General features: G+C 35.7%; 2 protein-coding genes across 6 annotated transcripts in view; one reads left to right on the forward strand and one right to left on the reverse strand.

Annotated features, from left to right (window-relative positions):
• Window positions 1-7,052: 7,052 nt before the first annotated feature.
• On the forward strand, window positions 7,053-12,715 carry LOC127795913 (uncharacterized). 2 transcript variants are annotated; one of them, XM_052328005.1, is made up of 8 exons: window positions 7,053-7,219; window positions 7,346-7,413; window positions 8,629-8,748; window positions 9,682-9,755; window positions 9,846-9,891; window positions 9,979-10,068; window positions 11,059-11,169; window positions 12,370-12,715. In XM_052328005.1, the coding sequence occupies exons 1-8, from the start codon at window positions 7,140-7,142 to the stop codon at window positions 12,414-12,416; spliced, it is 636 nt and encodes a 211-aa protein (XP_052183965.1). In that variant the 5' UTR covers window positions 7,053-7,139; the 3' UTR covers window positions 12,417-12,715. The 2 variants fall into 2 exon arrangements, with proteins under 2 accessions (XP_052183965.1, XP_052183887.1); XM_052327927.1 differs by having other exon boundaries at window positions 7,054-7,219; window positions 9,967-10,068; window positions 11,058-11,169.
• Window positions 12,716-13,922: 1,207 nt separating this feature from the next.
• Window positions 13,923-24,914, reverse strand: part of LOC127804836 (Holliday junction resolvase MOC1, chloroplastic) — a 78,652-nt gene continuing 67,660 nt past the window's right edge. For 2 of the 4 annotated variants that reach the window (XR_008023753.1, XR_008023752.1), the window contains exons 5-6: window positions 17,183-17,255; window positions 14,508-14,580 (exon numbers count right to left, since the gene is read on the reverse strand). Coding sequence is in view for 1 of the 4 variants with exons in the window: in XM_052341876.1 (XP_052197836.1) it covers window positions 14,489-14,580; window positions 17,183-17,255 (165 nt within the window). In the remaining 3 variants the exon portion in view is untranslated. Of the gene's footprint in view, window positions 14,581-14,710; window positions 14,791-17,182; window positions 17,256-24,914 lie in introns of all 4 variants that reach the window. The other 2 variants (XR_008023750.1, XM_052341876.1) reach the window with 2 other exon arrangements.

A 24,914-nucleotide genomic window follows, 5' to 3' on the forward strand; every position in this document is an offset into this window, starting at 1 on the left:
TTAATCAATTACTACCTTTAATTTAATGCAAGATTAATGCATGAATTTTTTAATACTAATTAAGATATAAGATATTGTATTTTCAAGACTAATATATAAATTTTTAATATTAATTAAAATTTAATTTTTAAATTTATTGTGATTACACTTTTTGCGCATGGCACGGGTGAATATTAATATATTAAAAAGAGAGTGAATTGTTTTAATCAAATATCAAAGTGCTTAATATATTATTAATAATCAATTAATAGGTATCTTGTACGCGAGTAATGACTTGTTTTAATCAAATATCAAAGTGCTTAATCAAGTAATTGATCTATAGTAAAGATGTTAATCGATTATGATATATTTTATACTTGAGTAATGTCATTATATAATCGAGTAATTAAATAACTTAGTGATGTGGCACCAACTAAAATTACTAGAATACCCCTACGCGCTGATAGTCTCACCTGCCACACGGATCACCTGAGAGACCGACACGTGGCAAATCAACACTCCGGAGTGGAGCCCGGGAAATCCGGGCCGAACTGCAAGACCCGTTCCAACTTGACTAGGATTCTCGGGGGTCGTGCCCGCTCATTTCGGGTACCCAAAACGGGTTCGCCTATAAAAGACAAGGACTCTCGTCAGGTATATTCAAGCTCTACAGCTCTCTCATTTACTACTACCTGCATTCACTCTACTGATTTGAGCGTCGGAGTCCACCCCGGGGGATCCAAGCCCCGGGCCTCCATTGTCTTGTAGGTCCTAGACCCGAGGTCCGACATCCCCGAGTCCGAGGTTCCATCCCCGAGGTCCAGCCGCAGAGGTGGCACGTGGTGGTCGGTCCCAAAAACCATCATCACTTAGTCAAATAAGATTCATTGGACAAAAAAAATCATTGCAGACAGTATTAAATGTGCATAATTTTTGTTTTTCAAACATTATAGCTATTATAAAAAATTATCTCAACATTCTCTTATGTATTTTAACAACGTATGAACTTTTATGAATCTATCTAATCAATGAAATGCAAGAAAATAGAATATTCTTTATATATTAAATGTTGATGTGTGAAAAGTTGAGAGTTTTGCAAGTATTTTCCCTTAATAGATCAAATTCAAAATTCCATGCATATATATATATATGTATATATATCCAAGAGATGCACAAAATAGTAAGCCGATGTTTATTGAAATATCTTCCCAAAAAGAGGATGAGAAAGAACAAAAAGAAAAATAAAAGTTAACTTGAAAAGCAAAGTTAAAGTTTCAATTAATTCTATAAAAATTAAGTTTATAGCTAAATCTGCAAAAACTAATATAGTTTAGTGGACCGTTGAAATCCTTAATAAGGAACTAAGATAGTGAATGTAGGTCGAGTTGCGCCGAACCACTATAAATTTTGCGTATTGCAATTTTCTTCTGATTTTTATCTCAAGCAATTTATATTTCAGCAATTTTGTCTTATATGTTTAGCAGCAATTTTCATATTCACAACATTGTTTTCAAAAACATAAAGTGTCCAAAATAGTTTTTGTATATATATATTATTAAATCTAAAATTTTTTAAAATACTCAATTCACTTCTTTGGTGCATACTCTTAATTTTTCGAATAAGGTGATTGAGGTATACGTTTTTCTCTTCATATTTTAATATTTTAATTTTTTATTTTTTGTTAAGAGAACTTCATACACACATATATATCTACATAGTTTCAATTTTTAACTTAATAGGAACATATCTAAAATCTAAATTTTTTAGAAAAAAATTTGTAAAAATAGTCATTAGTACATAACCTTTTGATACTTAAAACCCTTTATTTTTTTTTTCCCCATGGTACAACTTTATTGATACTTTTATTAACTTTTGGGAAGTGTATCAACTATTAGATTTTTTTTAGGTTAAAAAAAATTAAATATATTTTTATAAAATTAATAAAAAATAAATATTATAACAAATCTCATTTAAACTTATGTAATTATCCCTTTTAAAAAGAAAAGAAAGCGTCATATGATATAACTGAATTATTTTTCTAATTTAGTGTAAGTCACTAAGGGATTGGATTTAATTTTAGACAAAAATCTAATTCTTAATTATTTTTCTAATTTAGTGTCACGGGACCAAGCATGTTACATAGAGGTGTGCAATCGGTTATAATTGAATCAATTGAACCAAATCGAATCGGGATATATAATCAAATCGAACTGACTGACTCATCTAAACCAATCAAATTTTAAACCACTGTAATCGAACCGAAATCCTTACCAAAAAAATCGAATTGAACCTAATAAAAAGAAGGTTGTGTTGTTGGTTTAGTTCTATTTTTCGGTTAATAATACCAAAAAAGTCAAATCGAATAACTGAAATTGTTGGAGAAAATAACGAACTGAACTGAACCGAACCGAACCTAACCTAACAGAACTGAATAATAAAAAATTGTAACATCCCACATCGAGCGATAGGAAGGACCGGAACAACTTACCCTGATGGGCCTACACGAACTTCCCAGGGGGGTCACCCATCATTGGATTGCCCTAGGTCAAGCACACTTAATTTGGGGGTTCTTTGCCAATATTCAGCCCAAAAGGTATCTAGCTGGTGTTGTTTCATTTCTTACACTATCCTCGATATATACTAATCTCTCTGGGCTCTCGGGGTATTACATTCTCCTCCCTTTAAGCACATGACGTCCTCGTCATGCGACCTTACAACCGGTCCCAGATCTCCCCCCGATGCATGGCCGATGTGGGATTCGCCTAAGGTGCCTACACGCACCCCCCCTCAGGGACTCAGCCTCATCGCTGAGGTTTGCCCCACCACCGCGCTCAGAGGCTCGGGGGTCGGCTCTGATACCACTTGTAACATCCTGTTCGAGCGATAGGAAGGACCGGAACAACTTACCCTGATGGGCCTACACGAACTTCCCAGGGGGGTCACTCATCCCTAGATTACCCCAGGTTAAGCACGCTTAACTTGGAAGTTCTTTGCCAACATTCAGCCCAAAAGGTATCCAGCTGGTGTTGTTTCTTTTCTTACACTATCCTCGATATATACTAATCTCTCTGGGCTCTCGGGGTATTACAAAAATCTTGAGGAAAACAATCGAACTAAATCGTTACCAGTGAAAAATCGAATCGAATCGAATCGACAAGTTCAATCGATTTGATTCAATTAGTTCGATTTATCCAAACTCTTGCTCACCCTTAAAATTATATATACAAGAGCCTTGCTCAAATTTCTATATTATCGTTACTCACTCATCATATTAGACCTTGTGTTTAATAACTTATTACCCATTTCATAATTAGTTACTGACCATCACTGTCACCTTATTCACCCTTAAATCTTGACATGGGCATGACAAACGAACAACTACCTAATTTGCATCCTAAGCATTACACTTTTCAAAAGTGAAAGTCCAATGAGGAGAGGCTACCGTTGCAAGAAAGAAATCACCAACTCCATTTGAAATGGACTTTTGCTAATTGTTTAATTATTAGATGGTGATTCCTTAATTAGTTCTAATCAAGTCAAGATGTCTGATCATATTTGGCAATTAATAAAGGTTTAATAAGCTTAGGCATCATTTTCCTAATATAGGTTTTGTGACATATGGGTCGGCCATGGGTGGTGGTTTCATCTAAACATTCCCCTAATATTTGGTAATATATATTAATTAGTTTTAGTCAAATTAAATCTATATGCATGTAGAATAATGTTAATATATATGCTTGCACTTAGTTTTGGAATTTGTTAACCCACGTGACCAAATTTTTGGGTTACCATATTTCTTCATTGTATTTTAATTTTTGTCAAATAGAACCACTAATTCTGATTTGAATTTAGATTTAATTAATCTTTTAAATTGTTGTGTCAATGGTCAAAGTCCATTAAAACGCTTTAAGGTGTAAACTTTTCAAAAAAATGGGGAGGGAATGGGTTCCATACAAATGTGTAAACTGGATAATTTCAAAATTCTTTTAAAAAAGGGATAAACAATCATCTATAAAGAATTCTATCATAAGATAAACATCATTTATAAGAATCTTAATCTTAGTCAAGTTAGAAAAAGTGAAGGTAGACGTTGTAAGAGTCATAATCTTGTACTATTTTGAATTACTCTATGTTTATTTATAAATAAACAGACACCCATTACATAAAGGGTACATTTTTGATATTTATAACAATTATACTCAATAATTTTTATCATTTTCAGTATCTGACTTAAATATCGTAATATTTACGAGAGAATCTTCCCGCATCTTTTGACTATCTTCTTCCTTATAATCTTAGGCAACTAAACAAAGACGTTTTTCATCAAATAAATTTATTATTGTATATTAATAATATAAATAAAAATTGACATGACATAATAATACTAATATAAAACTCTATAATTACTCAATTGTGAGCATTACGTTAATTATTTTAGCATGGAAAATAAAAAAATAATTACAATTAAAATATAATAATAATTATATTAAAGTTACAAATATATATAAAAAAAAGGTGGGTTTAGGTCATGGGGGGGTCGCACGTGGCCAATATTATCTAATGTTAATGAACCATCCCGTGACGGACCGTTGTAGCAGTCTAACTAATAGTCACGTATTTAAATGCAGTGGACTGGAGTTGGTTTCAAACCTGCTGCCGGTCCATCGAGATCAAATACAATGCTTCTAACTCAACTGATCCTCCATATACGCGCCCATAGTTAAAATTTATATTGTACGAAACATCTTATAGGAGTAATTTTTTTATTTATAAAATATTTTTAAAACGTTTCTTATTCTTGTTTCAAACCCTATTTTCTTGTTTCAAACCCTATTTATGTCTATTTTTTTAAAAAGATGACCATTTCCAAGTTTTCATTTTTCATCGAAAATGTTTCCCGTTTTCATTTCCGTGTAACATAGATTAAAATATTCATTACTTTATTAATATATATATATATATAAGGGTGTTGATAAGAATATAAATGCATTTAATTGGTATGCATCTGGTAACGCATCAAACCCACCCACCCTCGTGTATTTGAATAGACTCCCTCCCATATGGTAGGTTTTGTCCTGTGAGTATTTGATATATAATAATTCTTTCATGGCAATCACATGGCGGGAGATATGAATAAATAAATATAACCACTGCATATTATAAATCTTACGTGTGGGTTCACGTGTGTCTGTGGGGGATGATGCCAACCGCACAATGCATCCTTCAATCGTGTGTGAAATATATGAGTTTTTTTTTTTTTGTTATAATTTAAGTATTCAAATTTTGTTCATCTAATTTTGAAAGGGGCCGATCTCTTTTCTTGGTTTAATTTTTGAGTAAATCAGATATGGTCGCAAAATTATGCATTCTTAAATAGACACGTGATCAGTCTTTATTAAATAAAATTTTTTTTATCTCCATTAAAAGTTAATCTTTTATCATTATTAACAAAATTTAAAAATTTTATCACTTGCATCATATTCTAAAAATAATATATATATATATATATATATTAACAACTGCCCATCAAAGTGGTCCTAACTCTAAGTTCTCCCTAGATTGTTATTTTTTTTGAGGGAAGACATGTTTGTAGTTGTTATTTATTATTATGTTTTAAGTTATTTAATAATTAAGAATTGACATTATAAATATTAATTTTTAAGTACATCAAATGATGATTTGAATTATAAATATGTTTTCTATCTTAAATATTTGTTTTGATAAATAATTGGAAGTTAATAGTACAATTGTTGGCACTCGAGTCGAAAATTTAAATAATGCTTAAAAAAGTGGTATGTCGTATAGATTCAAATAGTGAAGTTGATAATTAATATGTGTTAAGTTACACAAGAAATTGTGATAAATTATATTGTTATTTTTATAATTAAGATATATCATTAGTTAGTGGAGAAATGATTCAGACTCTCTAGAGCACTTCGACTCAAAATTTATGAGTCATTGATATGATCACTTGTTACCATTGTTATTAAAATATAGATTCAACATATATTATTTTACAACTTTACGTGTTGGGGACCCTCAAATAATTAAAATCGCATGCAAAATCAAAGTTGGGGTAAAATGGCATAAAAACGGGATTTTAATTATACTTTAAATTCATTTTACAGTCTTACATGTTGGAGACCCTCAAATAATTAAAATCGCATGCAAAATCAGAGTTAGAATAAAATGGCATAAAATTGGGATTTTAATTATACTTTAAATTTTGAACATCATGTTAAACTAAGAATTGATTTGTGATGACTTTAAAATTGCATAAATTATGCAAACTAATAATTGATTTGTGATAACTTTAACTATATTTGATTATAAATGGATGAATGATGATAAATGAGGAATTTAATATTTAGAAATTTTATATTATTTAATATTTTTAAAATTGATAGATAAAATAATTTTAAAATAGATACGTATATTTAATTTATAATAAGAAATAATTAGGTTATTAAATAATATTAATTTATTTTTTATAAAATTATGTTATTATAAACATATATTTATAAAAATCAAAATTATTTTTAATTATTTCTAAAATTGTACAATTTTATGATCTAATTTTATGAACTATTTTCGATCATATTTAGAATCCCGATTTTAACTTTCTTGCTTGTCACTAAATTATAATTTTGATAGTATGAAATTACATTTTAAACACTTGAAAAAAGAATAAAAGAAAGGAATGTGAAAAACATAATTTTTTAAGTAATAAAGTGTTCTAACTCTAAAATTTATTTAATATCATGTTTATTAGAAAATATTATATATTTTTATAAACAATTTAAAAATTATAATATTTTAATTAAAAATTTTAAAAAATATGGGCCTCTCGAGTACAATTATGGGCCACTCACGACGTGTACAATTTCCAGCGATTCACTTGCAACTTAGCATGCGAGACACGTGTCTTAATAATGATGGATTTATTTGACGGCGGGCATCGTCACGTATGTGTAATTAATGGCCAACCGAAGGCTTGATCCAGCAAACTAATAGAGTATGGGCCTAAATATGGGCCCTGAGAGGGTTTAGGCCCAAGTAGTTCTCTGGCCCAATTGATGCACTTCTCTGTGCTCTCTCCCTGTTTCTTTCTTTCTGCTTAGCGACCGAAGGAACCCTGCTACGAAGGAAGTAAAGAAGAGATGGAAAAGAGAGGTGAAGAAGAAGAAGAAGACGGAGAGGAGATAGTTTGTATAGACAGATCTTTCTTCATCAATGACGAGTGTGTGGTTTTTCATGTTTCTCTCCTATGTGTCTGCATCTTATTGTTTCTTTGATTTTAGTGCAAAAGTAGAAGTTGTTGGTTCGATCTTTCTAAATGGAAGAAGGGTTCGGATTGTGGTTGCAGTTATCAGCTTACTACCTTCACATTCGGGTCCCAAGTTCTTCAGCTCTTTTGTCTCCAATCTGCCTCAAGTCAGTTCCCTTCTTTCTTCTTTTCACCTTTTTGCCTCTTCAGCTCTCTTTTTACACCAAATGTATCAACCTCAAGAAGTGAATTATCTACTTTAGGGTATTCAATGTTTATATCCATGTGTGTGTGTATATATATATTCATTTGCTCACACACACGGACATAGATTAGAAAAATTTTGATATTAAGAGGATGAAGTGTGCATAGATAGATAATTGATGGGTTCCCTCCCCTCCCCCGGCCCAATATAAAAGGAACTTTTTAGCATCTAAATTCTCAATCAGTTCAATACATGTTTATAGATGGTTGAAATAACATTCAAGAATGCTGAAATAAGGTGGAAATACTTTAAAGTCTAGTGCATTTTATAATTGTAGGCTGAGGCAATTGAATTTGCTGAAGGAGCAGTTAGTTACCAAGATATGGCATGTTTTGAGAGAGAAGCATAGAAGACAATCTGCTTAATAGGAGAGTTTAGTACATTGTTGTAGATGATCATATTTCTCGAGGTCTCATTTCTTATGTGTGGACTGCTTGAGTCAGAAACTGCAATTTGCATAAGACCTCAAATTTCATCTGGAAAGAACTTGTCCTTGTTTTTAAGTTTCTGCCAGTAGATTTACATATACTTTTTGTTGTTTAAGAACGACTAGATATGTGTGTGTGTGTATGTGTGGCACAATGCATACCTTGTCTACAACTCAACTCTATTAAGTCTTTTCCTCAATTATTTGGATTCAGTTATGTGGATGGACCTTTTTCTCCATTCCGCTCTATCAAGAAGCATCATTTTTCAGACAATTCATAATATGGCACGTATTTTATATTGACTTAATCTAACTTAATTTTGCTTCCCATGTTCGTCAGCATTAGTTATTGTTAATATAAACAATATCACTTCTCCTAACTGGGGCATCTGCCACTCTACATTGTACATACATTACTATTTCAACTGTTTCCCCTCATTTTATCTTTGCTAGATCCTATCCCTGTCATCTCATAGATCATTCACTGGTAACCTTATTTATCCTAGTTTTTTGCTCACATCTACTTTAACATCTAAGCTGCATTCTTTTCGCTAACTTGTGTCTCTTAGTTGGCCAATACCCCATACGCATATTTGCTTCTTCTCTAATGTCTAATTAATCAAACTGGTACTTTTGTCTTTCAAAATAATTTTACTATTTATATGCTTATCAATATGCCTTGTGATACAGCTGATTTTGATTTGACGGGGCAGTTGGTATGGCCTGGAGCAAAGCTTCTGAATAATTACATTTCTCAGACTCCTGAGATGCTTCGAGGATGTTCTGTCATAGAATTAGGCTCTGGTGTTGGTAAGTCATAATCTTAGACAGATTTATCATTTTTGTCAATTTAAACTTTAAATTTTTTGATATTTGTGTGCATTTCTGTTGCCAAACAAAGCTTTGGTGTTCTCTTAAAAGTTTATTTTGTGTAAAGGAATATATCTGAAGAAAAAAAAAGAAAAAATTTCTAGATAAGCTTATTTATAGTTATTCAAACTATTTAGAAGTGGCTTGAGAAACTGCAAATACAGAGTTGGAGTAAGTTTTACGTTTTGGAAAATACATGTCAAACTGTCTCTCTCTATTAATTTCATACAAAACCATAAAAGTTGAGGATAAATAAAACCCAAAAGGTCAGGATATTCTCAGAAAACTGTTAATCATTCCCGTACTTTATCCAGTGGCTAATTGTCTATTTGTCTGTCATGGAGTTTGGTCTTCTTTGTCATTTGAAGTTTCTGTTAGACTGTATGGATGCTTCTGTGGGCTATTATTCCATCGTGGAGAAGTAAAATCTTAAAAATCTAGCTTCTGTTATCAGATGCTCCGTATGTGTCTGGAGTGTGAAGTAGTTGACCTTCTCTCAGTTCTGAGGTTCTGTTCAGTCTTTCACCCATTTGTGATTCTTGGTTTGTCTTTTTTGCCTAGCAGTACCCTTTGCACAAAATGTCTTAGCGTTTAAGTGCCTTTGGCTTCGGGCGTGGAGAATGATCAGAACTTCTTGTTATATTTCAATCATGATTCAACTGTATCATTTGCTGATTTAAATCACCGATTACTGAGGGTAAATAGCACAGTTTAACTTGCCATTAGACTTGTGTTTTTCTATGTTGTGGGAATTCTAGTACCCCATTATTCACTGCATCATTTAGAAACAAAGAGTCATCTCATCCTCAACACTGTTCCATATCACTGCATAAAAGATGTTTCCTCTTTAAAATTGTTGCATGCAAAGTGCAGGTGTTACTGGAATTCTATGCAGCAAATTTTGCCATGATGTTGTATTGACTGACCATAATGAGGAAGTTCTCAAGGCAAGGGCATTGCATTAAATTTCAGAAATTTTAAAATTGGATTCTAATTTTCAGCTACCGTAACTTTTTATGTAATTTGTTCATTTTCAGATCCTGAAGAAAAATATAGAGCTCCACTCATCTTCTGAAAGTACCGGTAAATTAATCTAGTGAAAATTGTAGTCTTATGTTTGGATAAGTTAGTATCCTGCTTACGACATCATATGTGCAGGATTAATTGCAGAGAAGCTAGAATGGGGAAATTCCCATGACCTCAACCAAATATTAGAAAGACATCCGGAAGGATTTGATCTGGTTCTTGGTGCTGATATTTATATCCTTACTGTGACTTTTCCATCAATCAGGCTTTCAAGTAATAAAGTAATATACATAAAAGGCTAGTTGTAGACATCACCTAGTCGGATTAAGGCTTGGGATTGTTCTTGTTGTATACGTAAAAGTGTATTTATTGATCTTAGTCAAAAGGCCTAGAAAGGTATGTATATAAATACACCCATACACAAGCTCCAATTTTTGCGCATGGATGGCATTTAGTCAGCAGCTTTGGTGTTGATACTAAATGCACTAGAATATGTCATTTCAAGTCTCCAATACTGCATAATCAGAACAAAACTTCTTCTCTAAATAAGCCTAAGGCAGCTGTCTCCAAGCTTGGCTTAAAATTCAAAATACAAGGAACGTTGTTAAATTAAATAAGTTCATATAATTTTCCTCTTTGTAGTATCTATATTGGTTTACTCCTTTACTGTCAGTATCATGAGTTGATTAATATTTGAAACTCAGAATGATAACATAACCCTCAGAATAAAACTAATATTAATTTTCTTATCAGTATTGCTGCTATTGCCACTTCTGCTGCTGGTGCTACTTCTAGCAGTTAATTGGTGACGTGAGTTTATTTATGTGGTTTTGGCAAATTACTTCATCTGAAACCTGCTTGGATTGAGATAAAACTGAAATTTAAGTTGAATCATTTCATTACCGTGCCATTTTCATTCCTAGTGCATGTTTGATCATAAGCAGGTAGAATAACATCTATACTTTTCTGCCATACACGCTTATTATATCTGGAAATCTGCAACATTGGCCTGAATTTGAAGTTCATTTTATCAATATCTAGCTGGAATGGCCCAAGACAATATAGTTGTTTGTAATTGCTATTAGCCTATTACCCAATCCAAATGTTAGATGCTAGCAGCAGCTCATTTATGCTGATGTTTACTATTTTCAGTAACACACATGATTTTCAGTTTGACATATTGAACCGAGAAAATTGAGAAAGAAAGCCTTGACAACATTCAAGCTTTCAACAGTCTAGCATCCCCTTGCTTTTTGATACTGTGCAACAGCTTCTCTGCACTCGGGATATCGGGCACTGCAAATTCCTGCTGGCTTATGTATCCCGAGCCAAAGTGTAAGTTTCTTATCCATGAGAATGTCTTTTACCAATAGTTGTTACCATGTTTTATGGAACTGCTTTATTTTAGATGGTAATAGCAAATGCGCCAGGGAATCTTCATTTTGAAAATAATAACTGTTGGTATTCTTATCTTGAAAATTAGCAGATTCTCTTTTGTAATTGCATCTAGTTGGTCCTTATTTTTCCATTGCAAAAATGATTTCTTTTGGAATATATGACTCAGATTCTATTGAACACTCAGTAGCAGGTGAATCCAAGATGACTTTTGTTATATGGCTTTAATTGAAATCAGATTAGCTGTCTTTTGAATACTCCATCTGCCTTGTTTTCACATGCTAAATGTCAGAATATTTGGTTCCTTTTTTGTTTTTGTTCTGTTTTCTACTTTTAATGGAATTTTGTTCTCTTCCAAGGTGCATCTCCATGTTAAGCCATATTTGTACTATAATGTCGGAAGGGGCCATTCAAATATAGTTCCAGAAGCAAAAATGTTTTAATGTTTCTAGAAATGAATATTGGAAAAATTAACTTTTCTTTCCCTGGTGGTTCTCTGTGACCAAAAGGTTCACATGTCTGTGTTGTGAAAACAGACTCTTTGAGAAAAACAAAAGTGAGGGAAAGGCTGTGTACAAATACAACCCTCCTCGGACCCTTGCAAAACAAGGAGCCTTTTGCATTGGGGACTCCCTTATAACAATTCATTCTATTAAGATTTTCTGGTCACTCTATAACTAATCTGTAGATCTGTGTAAAAATTCGGTCTGTTGCCTAAGATACTTTTTTCCATAGAAAGTTTTCCTTTTCTTGCCTTGGCATTGCAAGAATTTTGATTATAGGACTGCCAAGTGCAAGCAGTTGGTATTATACTTTGCCATGCTGCAGCATTTCCTTTCCAGCACGTGGGGATCCTCAAGAGTCACCAGTTTTCTATTTTGGTGGTTATAGCATTTCTCTTCAGACAATTTAATAAATACAAAACATTTGAAAATCTTATTAGCTTTGTGTATGAATTTGGAACTTCTAGCATGCTTCCCCTGCTTATTTAGATATTTTTAACACCATTTATGATCAAGAATGAAGCCAAGTCGGTAATGGTTTCTGATAAACATAGTAGATAAAGTAAGAGAATGTGGTTTTATGGGTTTTCCATAAACAATTTGCTTCATTTTACAGTGATAATTCTTTTTGGTGCAGCATGGATGCCATGGTTATCAGTGAAGCTGTTAGGCATGGACTGCTGATAAGTGAAGTTGCTGGGAGCCGGTCTGTGGTAGGAAATCTTGAAGGAGTCATATACGAGATCACCCTTAAGTAGAAGCATCTAAAGTTTTTCTGCTCCACCACTTAAATTTAAATCTATCATCTACACTGAAACAGAATGAAACTTTCTAGGTGCATGGCATAAAGGAAAATCTTGTAATCACAGGCATGACCTAAGGATGGTCCTTCGATTACTCAAGTCCTGTAGATATGCTTGAACCAAATCTTCACCTAAGGTGGATTCTAATTATCCTCTTGAGATGTAAGCTTTTGATGCTCATAGGATCAGTGTGTTGTTTTTGTAGTGTTGCTTGTTTTGACCAACTGGAACTTGCAAGCTGGAGTTGCACTACATATAGGCAAAATGGCCTTTATTATCTATTGTGGCCAACCAAATTCGAAAGGGAACAATGAACAAGGTACCCACGTCTAGTGTCTAGTCGGGATGATGGATGGGGAATGGATCCGTACATTAATTCCTGATAAACCAGATACGCCAACAGATTGTAAAGAAGGGACCAATTTCAGAAACTTGTATATCAAGTCAGTATCTGCTGACCAATTAACCACTTCTTAATGGTAATACATAAACTGTTGTAAAGATATGAGGATAAAAAAGGTCAACGCTTCTGTTAAAAGTTGAGACGCAAGCACATATATGTTGTATAAAAGGAAGTTAGAATTCAGTTGGTAGTTACGGAAGTTATTCAGTTAACTACTTTGAGAATATTCCACAGCAATGTATAAAAGGGGATCCAAATCAATTAAGATCAGAAATCTTTTTCATCCTTACCGTCTACCTTCTCATCCCTCAAATCAAATTCTTTCCTCTCAAACTACCATCATCTTCTTCATTTTAAGGAGCTGATCACCGGTGAGATTCATAGCTATCAAATATTTCTATAATGCCAAGAGTGATTTAATCATAATATTATAAATTTCATAGTGATCAAGTTCTTCTCAACCACCATAAACAGTAGTCATCTTGAACAATTATACATGCGTGTACATGTGTGTTTATATATATACATATATATCAAGAAAGAGAGTCATTAAAAAAAATTTAAATGGTCTGAAAGCCCAACAAACTTTTTCATCCAATTATCCTCATGAAAATGTATCATTGAAACGCATGCTATTAATCGATTCGAAAGCAGGCCCTGAAATGTTCAAGTGACTGTTACTGAATGGAAGAATCAAAGCCAGTTTGTAATCCTACTTTTAACAGTCAATGAATAACTATTTTGTTAAACAAATTTGATTCTTTTTCTAATCTTGGAGTTTCCGCACTCTTTATGTTTTGAACAGAACAATGATACCTGTGTAAAGCAAGCAAAAAGTCAACTAATTGCGTGCATGCACCAAACCCAAAAAGGCCCACTTTAAGATACCAAAAGTTCACACTTCACATTGTTTAATATTCCAAATATTGTTAAATTCTGCATGCACAAGCAGGATTCAAAGGCAGAAGACTAGAATCACTCAAATGACTGAAATTTTAATAAATTAGCCTGTCACTATTAACCATACCAGGTCCGCAAAGGAAATTGCATGCTCCCAAAGAGAACTTCAAAAGTCTATTAGAATCTTAGACGTTCTTCATAGGTTATGGTAGATGATCCTAATTCGGAGCTCAAAAAGTGAATCCAGTGCAGGAAGCTCCCCCATTGTAGGGTTCAAGAATTGTACGCAGTCTTACCTCTCCTCAACAAACAAGCTATTTCCTAAATTTAACCTGAGACCTCTAGGTTACAATGAACTCAAACCCCATCAAGAATTTGAGTTAGCATGACCATCCGCTTGATCTCAATGAATCAGCAGCCGTGATTGCAGAACCACCATAGCAATTTTGGAGTGAACAAATGATAGTTTAAAACCCAGAGAAATGCCTGATCAAGTGCAATAAATATTCTAGCATGATCCATCAAGTGTTTTTCTCCTGTTACCAATCCGTGTTGCCTTTCAATTTGTAGCATTTGCAAGAGAAGACATCCAGCAATAACTAAAGGATGTGGCACGAAAATGAAGTGGGTTATTGCCAATTTTGCCCATTTTAGGACACCAGTTCTTTTGCCACGCTTGGTGAATTGGTGGTCATCTGCAGGCCTTTTCCATAAGCAGCAATTAATAGTGCCTCAGCTCGACCTACATGTGTTAGATGCAGAGATGTCAAAAACATTCAGGAAGAAAGGGATTATGATGAAGACCAGCATAAACAACACTCAATACCGGACCATAAACGTTTAGGTTTCTACCACAGGCAAATGCCATTTACCATACTGAGCGAACATTAAAGTAGTTGCCCTCATAACTAAGATTTTTACTTTTGGCCTCACAGTCCTGCATCTTTCACCACTGTACCAGAAACAAAAATAATTGAATATCAAATGAACAAGAAGATTTTCTGATTATATGTGATCGTTGCACATTTTATGGTAAGTGGACTGCCGGTTAATGAAAACTACGGTAGAATGTAGGGAAAAGGAATCACATGGTTTGGAGATTTGTGAAATAAAGAGTTTGTTTATAAGTAAATTTCCCTCAAAATGAGGATTCTCAGCCCATAGATTTGTGTTCTTTCTGAAGTTCAAACTGTTGAACTAGCCAATGATATGGACCAGGGAGGGAACCCAACCACCCAGATATCATACTATTGTATCTGTAGAGGCATAGTAAAAGAACATCTCCGGCCAGTTATTGCCTTTAAAGGATTGCTAAAAAAGACATTGTAAGTACAAATTGAGAAGATCAACAATGTAGAAAACTGAGATTTAAGGGGTCTTTTCAGAGAGCTTCCAATTTTCTATTCAGTTTTTAACTTTTTGTTTTTTGGTTTCCATTTTCAGTTAAAAAATTGAAACTGAACATGTTTGGTAACTTTGTTTTGTTTTCAAAATTTGAAAATAAAAACTAAATAGTGCTTGATATAAACTTTAATCTTTTTTGTGGTGATTAAATATATGTAACAATTCAATTTATATTGACAAAAATACCCTTACACAGAAAGCAGGGAGCCTTGTGCACTGGAGAACTCATACAAGAACATATGAGGCTATTTTTGTAATTATGGAATGAGAGCTTTTATACCCAATGACATGCTGTACATAAGTTGGGTATTTTTGCGAAGTGATGTATAATTTGATTTATTCAGTTAAAAACTAAAATATTAATTTCAAAACCAAACTGAAAATTGATACTCTTGTATAAAAAAACTGAACCAAACAAAGCAACTGAAATATGTCAGTTCAATTAAAAAAATTGGTTTTACCCAAATAATGCTCACCCCTAGGTCTAGCCATTCTTCTTGGCCAGGAACAGGAATGGAAAATATGGTGATCGCTTACATCTTCCTTGAAAGGAATTATGAGGGTCTTAGTTCTGAAGGAGCTTACAGGATTTGAAAATTGAGTTCTGTCAACTTTTCTTAGGTTCTTTTGTGATAATTCCATAGGATGTGAAGGGAAGGATAGTAGGTTTAGCAGCCTTTCAAAGGTGGCTCTTTGCTCACATTCAACTCTCTTTAAGATGGAAGTTAGGCTGCTTTTTCCTTGGGAAGACATTTAGAATGTCATACCTCCTCACAAAGTGCCTTCTTTTTGAAGACAGCTTCACTTGAGGAAATTATGTACATCAAATAATTTGAGAAGCAGAAACTGATTTTCCTGGGTTGGAATTCCATGTATAAGAATAGTTGGGGGTGGCTGAATCACCTACTTTTATCATCAAAATGATCAAAGCATTTGGAATCCATCCTTCTCAGCTCATAATAAGGGATGTTGCCTTTAATGGAAGGCCTTATAACTTGTTGAAGAAATAGTCATTCAAAATAAGGATGTGGAAGAGCTTGAGAAGTCGCTCCTTTTTTGATAATAGTGTAGGTGGCAGAAAGGAAATTATAGAGCTTCCAGAAGAATAAGAGTTCAGTTCTCTCTTAAGTGAATCGTTCTTGTTTCCCTTTTTCATGGTCAAGAGAGGCAATTTCTTATTCTCTTTCTTCCTCCCCAAACTATTTGGAGTAATAGAATCCTACAGAAATATAGATTTTTCCCATGAATTATTTATCAAGAATCTACTCAACTAATGCTCGAGTTCAAGGCAACAATCAGTGAGAAAGCTCCATTAATTTCTACCACATCTAAAGCCCAGAGATTTAAGTTAAGAGTTTGTTGCCAAGTCCTACATGTCTACTATCTTCTTTTACCAAAAGAAAAAAAAAAAAAAGATTTTCAATTCAGTTATGGAACAAGTTGTCAAGGATTTGAGTTGACAATAAAATTTATCATTTTCTTTAAACATCTAAGAAGATTTTCCATTTCGCTTATGAACATGCTGCCAAATCCTCCATTCTAAGTTCTTGAAGGTAAAACAGGATTTCTCTTCATACAAAATACTCTAGAGATTGTTCTTGCAGTTACTTTAGAAGAATAAAGTTTAACATTGTCACTCCATTTTCTATCTTTATTAGACAATAAGAAAAATGTGCACACTTAGATATTTATTTGTCACTTCAGCCTTGCTATGTATTTACTTCTACATACAACCATAAATTTTAAATTTCTTAAGCTCATATTTGTTCACCATATGTTAGTTTAGTCGTAGCTAATAGCTTCTTACATGTGAATAGCTTTTGCTATTAACTCTGATTTGCTAGTGGAGAAATCCAGGCTATGTTATTTCATTCTTACCTTTATAGCAAGCAACATAAAAGAAAGAAGAATACACAATTATTTAGGACAGCAATGGATACCATGATCTTTCTTCCTTCTCAACGAGGAACTCATGGATGGAAATAATGCAGAAGCAACCTCCCTGCTATCATCCTGCAAATTTAAAACACTTGGATAAATTTAAGGATAACATAATTCATAAGAAAATAGCATATGAGCATTTTGAGGAAAATGAATAAAGATGACAGCTCAGCTTTTAGAGAATTGGAATTTATTGCAGCCATATGAGCAATGGAGATAGCTGTAAATTTCCACCAGCTATGCATCTTCTATCATCACGATCCCATCCCCCCTGGATGAGCATTGAAGTGCATAGATGTCTGTGCAAGTGTGTTGTTGTTTGTCCATTACCCACATTGTGCATGCTATACTTTCATGATATGAGATCCAGCATCTACTAAATGATCAGGAAGTGAATATGAAGAAAGCCATTTGTGATGGTAGTCTGTGAGATCACATACACAACTGTTGTACCACCCAAAGTAAGAGGGGCAAAAAGAGGATTTTTGAAACAAAATTCTCTTGACAAAGTTTCTCTCAGCAATGCTTCTCTCTCAGCAAAGCCTCTCTCTTGACAAGGCATTCTCTTGGCAATGAAGAGTCTCTTGGCCAAATGAGTTCTCTTAACAAAGACATCCTCTCAGCTAAAGGAAGTTCTCTTGGCAAGGACATCCTCTCAGCCAAAGGAGTCCTCTCGGTAGAGACGTTCTCTTCGGAATCGTGCCCCATAAATACCTAGCTATAGGACTCAAAAAAAAGGGAACTTCCACATTCGGTAAATTCTAGACACTTAGAGCACTCTTACTATTTCTCTGGGGTAATTACTTGATTTGCGTACTAACTTAAACATCGGAGGCTCATCGCAGGTGAACCTCCCCACGAGCCTTCTAACTCTTTTGTTGGTACGGACAGTAAAATGAATGATCTAATCACAACATCACTCCCTCTCGAGAGACTTCCAACTCTCTCTGAAGCCTCAGACTTCCTTCCTGAGAGACTCCCAGTTCTCTCCAAAAGCCCCATACCTCCTTCCCGAAAGACCTTCACCTTTTCTTGGAAGCCCTTCGTTTGGGAAGAAAGACATCACGAGGAGTGGAATCTCTTTTGGTGAGCAACAGAGAACCACAAGATTCTCTCAGTGCCCTCCTTTCTCCTGACCGCCTTACTTCTCTTGGCAGCCTCATTTCTCTTGGCTGACTCAACTCTCTCGAACACCCTACAACTTGTCCCACATTATAAATTTTGATTGTTGTATCTTTGACAACAACAATTTGGTGTTGTCTGTGGGAAAATGAGCAAAAATCCAATTACAAATTGCTACCGATGGCAAATACTAGAAGTAATCGATGGACTCTCTTTCAAAGTGTGGAGACACTCCCACCTCCGCGAGGCACTCAACACCCAACGGGAGCGAGCTTGCCTCCACAAAGCTCTCATCAACAAGGAGTACACAACCAACTTCCCTGGACCCTCAACAACAGACTCAATTGCCGCCCCTGGGCTTTCAGCATTTGTTTAAAGTTAATCAGCATAGGTATCCTGAACAACCTGACACCTTGCAGCAGGCTCCTCCCACAATCTCTTGGGAAGCATATGAGGCTTTGCGATAGTAGCATACAGAGGGAATGCAAGCATTACGAGACATGGTGGGGATCTTTCAAAGCACAGTGCCCCATGTGACGTTACTTGCAACACTAGTGAGAGAGCGACCCACCAAGGATAGCCCAACCAAGAAGTGAGGAACTCAGTTCCTACAGGGAGTCCACACTCGACACTTACTCTAGATCCTCTTCGCGCTAAGGAAACCAATCAAAACTTCTACTGCTAGGATGGGAACGAGAGCAAAATTATCGAGGAAACAGGCAAAGCCCCACTAGGGGATCCACACCAAAGAATAGAAAAGCTGACTATCACACCACAATGAATATGCAGGATGATATGAAGAGGGTAGTGGAAGAAGTGTTGGAGCAGAAGAAGCTGGGTCCCAGTCACGAAGGAGTAATCAAGAAGGAAATCCCCATTTGCTAAAAACATACTGGGAAAATCGCTACCGGGGAAATTCAAAATGCCACAGGTCCCCTTCTACGCCGGCAAAGACAACCTCGATGATCACATCTAGAACTATGAATCTCTAATGATGTTTCATGGTTGGGACAATGAGATTATGTGTCGAACATTTTCATTGACCTTGACGGGACACAACCGGACTTGGTTCAACAGTTTACCAGAAGCATCATTTGATCAATTGAGAACAAAATTCATCAAAGCCTTCGTAATCAACAGTCGGAAGAAGAAGAATGCGGTGCATCTCCTCAATATTTGACAGGGGGCGAAGAGACTCTCCGTCAATTTGTGGACATATTCTGCAACGCCACTCTTGAGATTCGTGATCTGCCTGTGAAAATGGCGATATCTATTATGTTGCAAGGGACACGTTTAGCTTCCCTGCAAGAGTCACTATCGCTGGACCCACCAAACTCCCTAGTAGATTTGTTCGTCAGGGCAAATAAATACATACTTCATACGGAGGTCATGTAGACTGTGAGAATAGATGAAGACATGGACCAAAAGAGAAAAGAGCGAGACGTTGAAGAAAATCCTAATCGGTGACAGGAGAGGGCCCGGAGACTTGATGTTGCTACACCCCAATTTAATCACTACACCTAACTCCTCCAGCCAAGATCAACCATGGAAGGATCGAGGCTCATTAGGTTCCCAAAAAGGGTTGATCAGCCTATGGGAAGGAACCAGAACGAATATTGCCAGTATCATCGAGCTCTCGACCATACCACTGATCTATGTCGAGAGCTAAAGGATAAAGTTGAAATGCTCATTCGAGAAGGGCACTTGCAAAAGTATGTGCAAGAAGATAAGAAAAACGATAGGGAGTCACAGAGAAAGGGAGAGAGACTTAAAGGGCTGGAAAGTGTAGCCAAAGGCAGTAAGAGAGATAGAGAGAGACCGCGTATAGAATCCTACGGATAATAAGCCAACACACTAGGCCATACGCGTCATCTCGGGCGACGAAACCTTAGCTAGGGACAACTGTTCTTCTCGGAAGGCCTATGCCCGTTTAGCCTACCAAGTCAACCATGCAGTGGAGATTAAAGAAAATAAAGAATCCATTACCTTCACACCTGCTGACGGGAGAGATGTAATTATCCCACATGATGATTTGATGGTGAACAGATTTTGTTCTAAGGGTATAACACACCCGAGAACTTCAACTAAGTTTGTAGAACTCAAACTTGTTAATTGATTCAATGAATAGACATCTATTTATACAAGTTCTAAGCTATCTAATCCTAATATTTAGGAGATAATATACAGCAATAAGATAAACTATAACAGAACTTTAAGCAATAAACAATAAAAGATAACAATCAAATCTAATCCTATTATTTCTCCTGATTTCTAGGAGTTTCAATCTTCAAACTTTCTGCTTATCTTTCCAGCACTTTAGCAGTCTTCTTTATCTCTTTGTAACACTCCTATTTCACTTAGGACTCTCCAACACCCCCCCTCAAGCTAAGGAATAGATATCGCTCATTCCTAGCTTGTTAATGTGAGTCTCAAAGCTTGATCTTGTCATGGATTTGGTGAGCACATCCGCTTCCTGTTCTGCTGTAGGAATATATGTCAATTTGATGTCTCCTTCTTCAATTTCCCGTTGAATGAAACTTCGGTCAATCCTGACATGCTTTATTCTATCATGTTGTATTGGATTGTTAACAATACATATAGCTGATTTACTATCACTGTAAAGCTTTGTTGGCTTTGTTAGAGGTAGTTGTAGATCCTCCATTAATCTTACTAACCAAATTAGCTCACAAATCCCTTGGGCAATGGCCCTGAATTCTGCCTCAGCACTACTTCTTGCCACTACGGATTGTATTTTGCTTCTCCATGTGACTAGGTTGCCCCACAATTTTGTGCAAAAACCTGATGTAGACCGGCTATCCATCACTGATCCTGCCCAATCTGCATCAGAATATCCTTCAGCCCCCCTTTCATTACTCTTTTGAAACAATAATCCCTTACCTGGTGTTCCTTTCAAGAATCTCAAAATGTGGTATACAACTGCCATATGTTGTTGTGTTGGAGCATGCATAAATTGGCTTATGATGCTCACAGAATAAGCTATGTCTGGACGAGTTAAAGACAAATAGATTAGTCTTCCAACTAGTCTTTGAAACCTTTCCTTATCCACCTGAGGATCATTATCTCTTTTCACATATTTCCAATTTCTTTCTAGAGGAGTGTATCTTGGTTTGCATCTGATCATTCCTGTATCTCTTAGAAGATCAAGAGTATATTTCCTTTGAGATATTATCATACCTTCTTTACTCCTTGCAATTTCCATCCCCAAAAAATACTTCATTGTTCCCAAGTCTTTTAGCACAAATTCTGCCTTTAGCTTCTGTTTTAGGGCTGCAATTTCTTGAACATCATCCCCTGTAACAATTATATCATCTACATACACAATCAAAATGCATCTTTTTCCATTGGTATGTTTAATAAATAAAGTGTGGTCAGCCTTCCCTTGTGTGTACCCGAATTGAGTCAAAGTAGAGCTGAATTTCTTAAACCATGCTCTAGGAGATTGCTTCAAACCATAAAGAGATTTATGAAGCTTACATACCTTGCCAATCCTCTCTTCTTTCTCAAACCCGGGTGGAATTTTCATATACACTTCTTCTTCTAATTCTCCATTTAGAAATGCATTCTTGATATCAAATTGAAATAGCTCCCAATCTAAATTCACCGCAATAGACAATAATACTCTAATGGAGTTTAATTTAGCAACTGGAGCAAAGGTTTCTTCATAATCTATTCCATAGGTTAGAGAGTAACCTTGGGCAACAAGCCTAGCCTTATATCTGTCCACACTCCCATCTGAGTTGTATTTAACTGTAAACACCCATTTGCAGCCAATGATCTTCTTATTTTTCGAACTATCAACCACTTCCCATGTGTGATTGCCTTTGAGTGCCCTTATTTCTTCCATCATTGCCTCCTTCCATTTAGAATCAGCTAGGGCTTCTTGGATGTTTCGAGGTATACTCACTCCATCCAAAGTAGTAATGAAGGTCTTGAGATAACCTGGAATATGTCAAGTAATTGGAGATTGGATGTTTCACACATGATCTGATGCCCTTTCTTATTGCAATAGGAAGATCTAACTTACTGTTAGCAGCATTATTTTCTCCCTCAGTTGCTGGACCTTCCCTCGGTTCTAACAATTGGCTGAATTGAGGAGCGGAACTTTTACCTCGCCTTGAATAGACTTTTATTGGTTTTTCCATGTTCAAGTCTTCTGCTATATCAGTTTCCATAGGTCCAGCTGGGTTTAGAGATTCTTGAGAGGGAGGAAGGCTCGGACAGTGAGGCTCAAACAAGGCTGGCTAAGGACAATCAGCAGCAGTTGTTGGATTTGAATCATGATTAGGAATGGGTTGAAGGACTGGAAATAAAATGGGCATAGGAATAGTAGGATCCCAATGGTTGTCCTTCATTTGAGGTCTGGTATTTGAGTAGTACAACTCATTCTCCACAAAGGTTACATCACATGAGATAATAACTTTTTGTGATGTTGGACAAAAGCATTTATACCCCTTTTGAGTAGGAGGATACCCAATGAATATACACTTTAAGGCTCTTGGTTCAAGTTTATGACGATTTGGACTGGTTTGGTAGACATATACTACACATCCAAATACTTTGGGAGGAAGATTGTTTAGAATCCGAACGTGAGGAAAAATAGATGTAAGGTTGTGCAAGGGGGTTTGGTATTTTAAGACTTTGGAAGGCAGCCTATTGATGAGATAAGCGGCTGTTAAGACTGCCTCCCCCCAATATCTATTTGGAATGGAACTTGTGAACATAAGGGATCTAGCCACTTCAAGTAGGTGTCGATTTTTTCTGTCAGCTATTCCATTTCGTTGAGGGGTGTAAGGACAAGTACTTTGGTGAAAGATCCCATTAGTAGTTAGATATTGGGTGAATGGATAAGAAAAGAATTCTCAGCCATTGTCAGTCCTAAGAATGCAAATAGAGGACTGAAAAACATTCAAAATGAGTTTATGGAAAATCTGAAAAATAGTACATGCATCGGATTTTTCTTTCATTAGGTATACCCAGCATAACCTTGTATGGTCATCAATGAATGTTATGAACCATCTTGCACCATTTAAGTTTGGAATTCTAGCTGGGCCCCATATATCACTATGAATCAAATGGAATGGTTTTGATGGAGTATATGGGTTTGGTTGATAAGTGCTATGAGTTTGTTTGGCAAGAATGCAATGATCACACTTGAGTACCAACTTTTCTTTATTGATAAATAAATTGGGGTACAAGCGTTTCAAATATGAAAAACTAGGATGACCAAGACGTCTATGCCATAATAAAATTTCAGAATCTAAGCTAGCTGTAAGAGAAAACCTATGTGGAGCTTGACTAGGAGAATTCTTGTTATTGGAAAGCCAATAAAGTCCATCCCTCTCCTCAGCACTGCCAATCGTCTTCCTCGAGAGTCGGTCCTGAAAAACACAATATGAAGGAAAAAATGTCACAATGCAATCCAAGTCTTTTGTTAATTTGCTCACTGATAACAGACTATATTCTAAGTTTGGCACATATAACACTGATTTGAGCAATAAATCAGCCACATAAACACTTCCCTTTCCTTTTACCAATGATTGTGTTCCATCAGCCATCAAAATATTTAGCCCCTTTTCTTCAATCTGAAAGATATCAAGTGTGGCAGCAGATCCGGTCATATGATCGGATGCTCTGGTATCTACCACCCAACAATCCTTATTTATTTTTCTAGTGGTCAAAGACAAAGGCTGATTACCTTTTTGTGCCATAGATGCTGAGTGACCTGGTGCAACATCCTCCAATTCCCTTTTAATATGAGAGTTTTGTAACAGCTTCTGTAGAAACTCAAGCTGATCATGAGTTAGACTCATACCTGTTTTGTTTTCACTAGTAGGAGCACTTGTTGTTGCATAGGCTGATCTCTCTTTCTCCTTCTTAGACCTAGGTTTCCAGTTTGGGGGTTTTCCATGCAACTTCCAGCAGGTACTTTTGGTGTGATAGGGTCGGTTGCAGTGCTCACACCATTGCTTCTCCTTAGAATTATCTTCCCTCTTTGTAGTAGTAAGGGCTGATCATGAGTTATGTTCCATTGTAGATGGCAGCATTACTCTTTTTCTGCTCTCCTCCCGTCTTACCTCTGCAAACACTTCTCGAAGGGATGGTAATGGTTTAGTGCCTAGAAGTCTACCTCTTACCTCATCCAAATCTGGATTGAGCCCTTGGAGGAAATAAAAAATTCTCTCCTTTTCCAGCATCTTGCTATGCTTTTGGCTGTCTTCTGCACACTTCTAGTCAGGATCATAAAACAGATCCATCTCTTGCCATAACTCCATTAGGTTGTTATAGTATTCTGTCACGCCGAGGCTGCCTTGCTTGGTAGTCCGAATTGCAGCTCTAACCTCAAAACATTGGGCTGTATTTTCAAGATCGGAATAGATTTCTTGAACAGCCTCCCAAATTTCCTTCGTCGTTTTATAGAAAAGGTAGGGTCGACCTATCTTTGGCTCCATAGAGTTGATGATCCAAGCCATTAATATTGAATTTTCTACCTCCCATCTTTGATAATCTCCTGAATCTTCTGGTGGTGCTGGAATTGCCCCGGTTAGGTAGCCATATTTTCCCTTGCCTTTTATCACCAAGGTTACGGAT

The sequence above is a fragment of the Diospyros lotus genome, chromosome 1, assembly GCF_014633365.1.
Source record: "Diospyros lotus cultivar Yz01 chromosome 1, ASM1463336v1, whole genome shotgun sequence".
In the NCBI taxonomy this organism is placed as follows: Eukaryota; Viridiplantae; Streptophyta; class Magnoliopsida; order Ericales; family Ebenaceae; genus Diospyros; species Diospyros lotus.

Bases quoted from the DNA above. Each gene is read 5' to 3' on its own strand.
- LOC127795913 (XM_052327927.1), top strand. From the start codon at position 7,140: ATGGAAAAGAGAGGTGAAGAAGAAGAAGAAGACGGAGAGGAGATAGTT. The intron at 9,892-9,966 runs GTAAATTAATCT...TCATATGTGCAG, and splicing joins CTCATCTTCTGAAAGTACCG to GATTAATTGCAGAGAAGCTA. The intron at 11,170-12,369 runs GTAAGTTTCTTA...TTTTTGGTGCAG, and splicing joins TATGTATCCCGAGCCAAAGT to CATGGATGCCATGGTTATCA.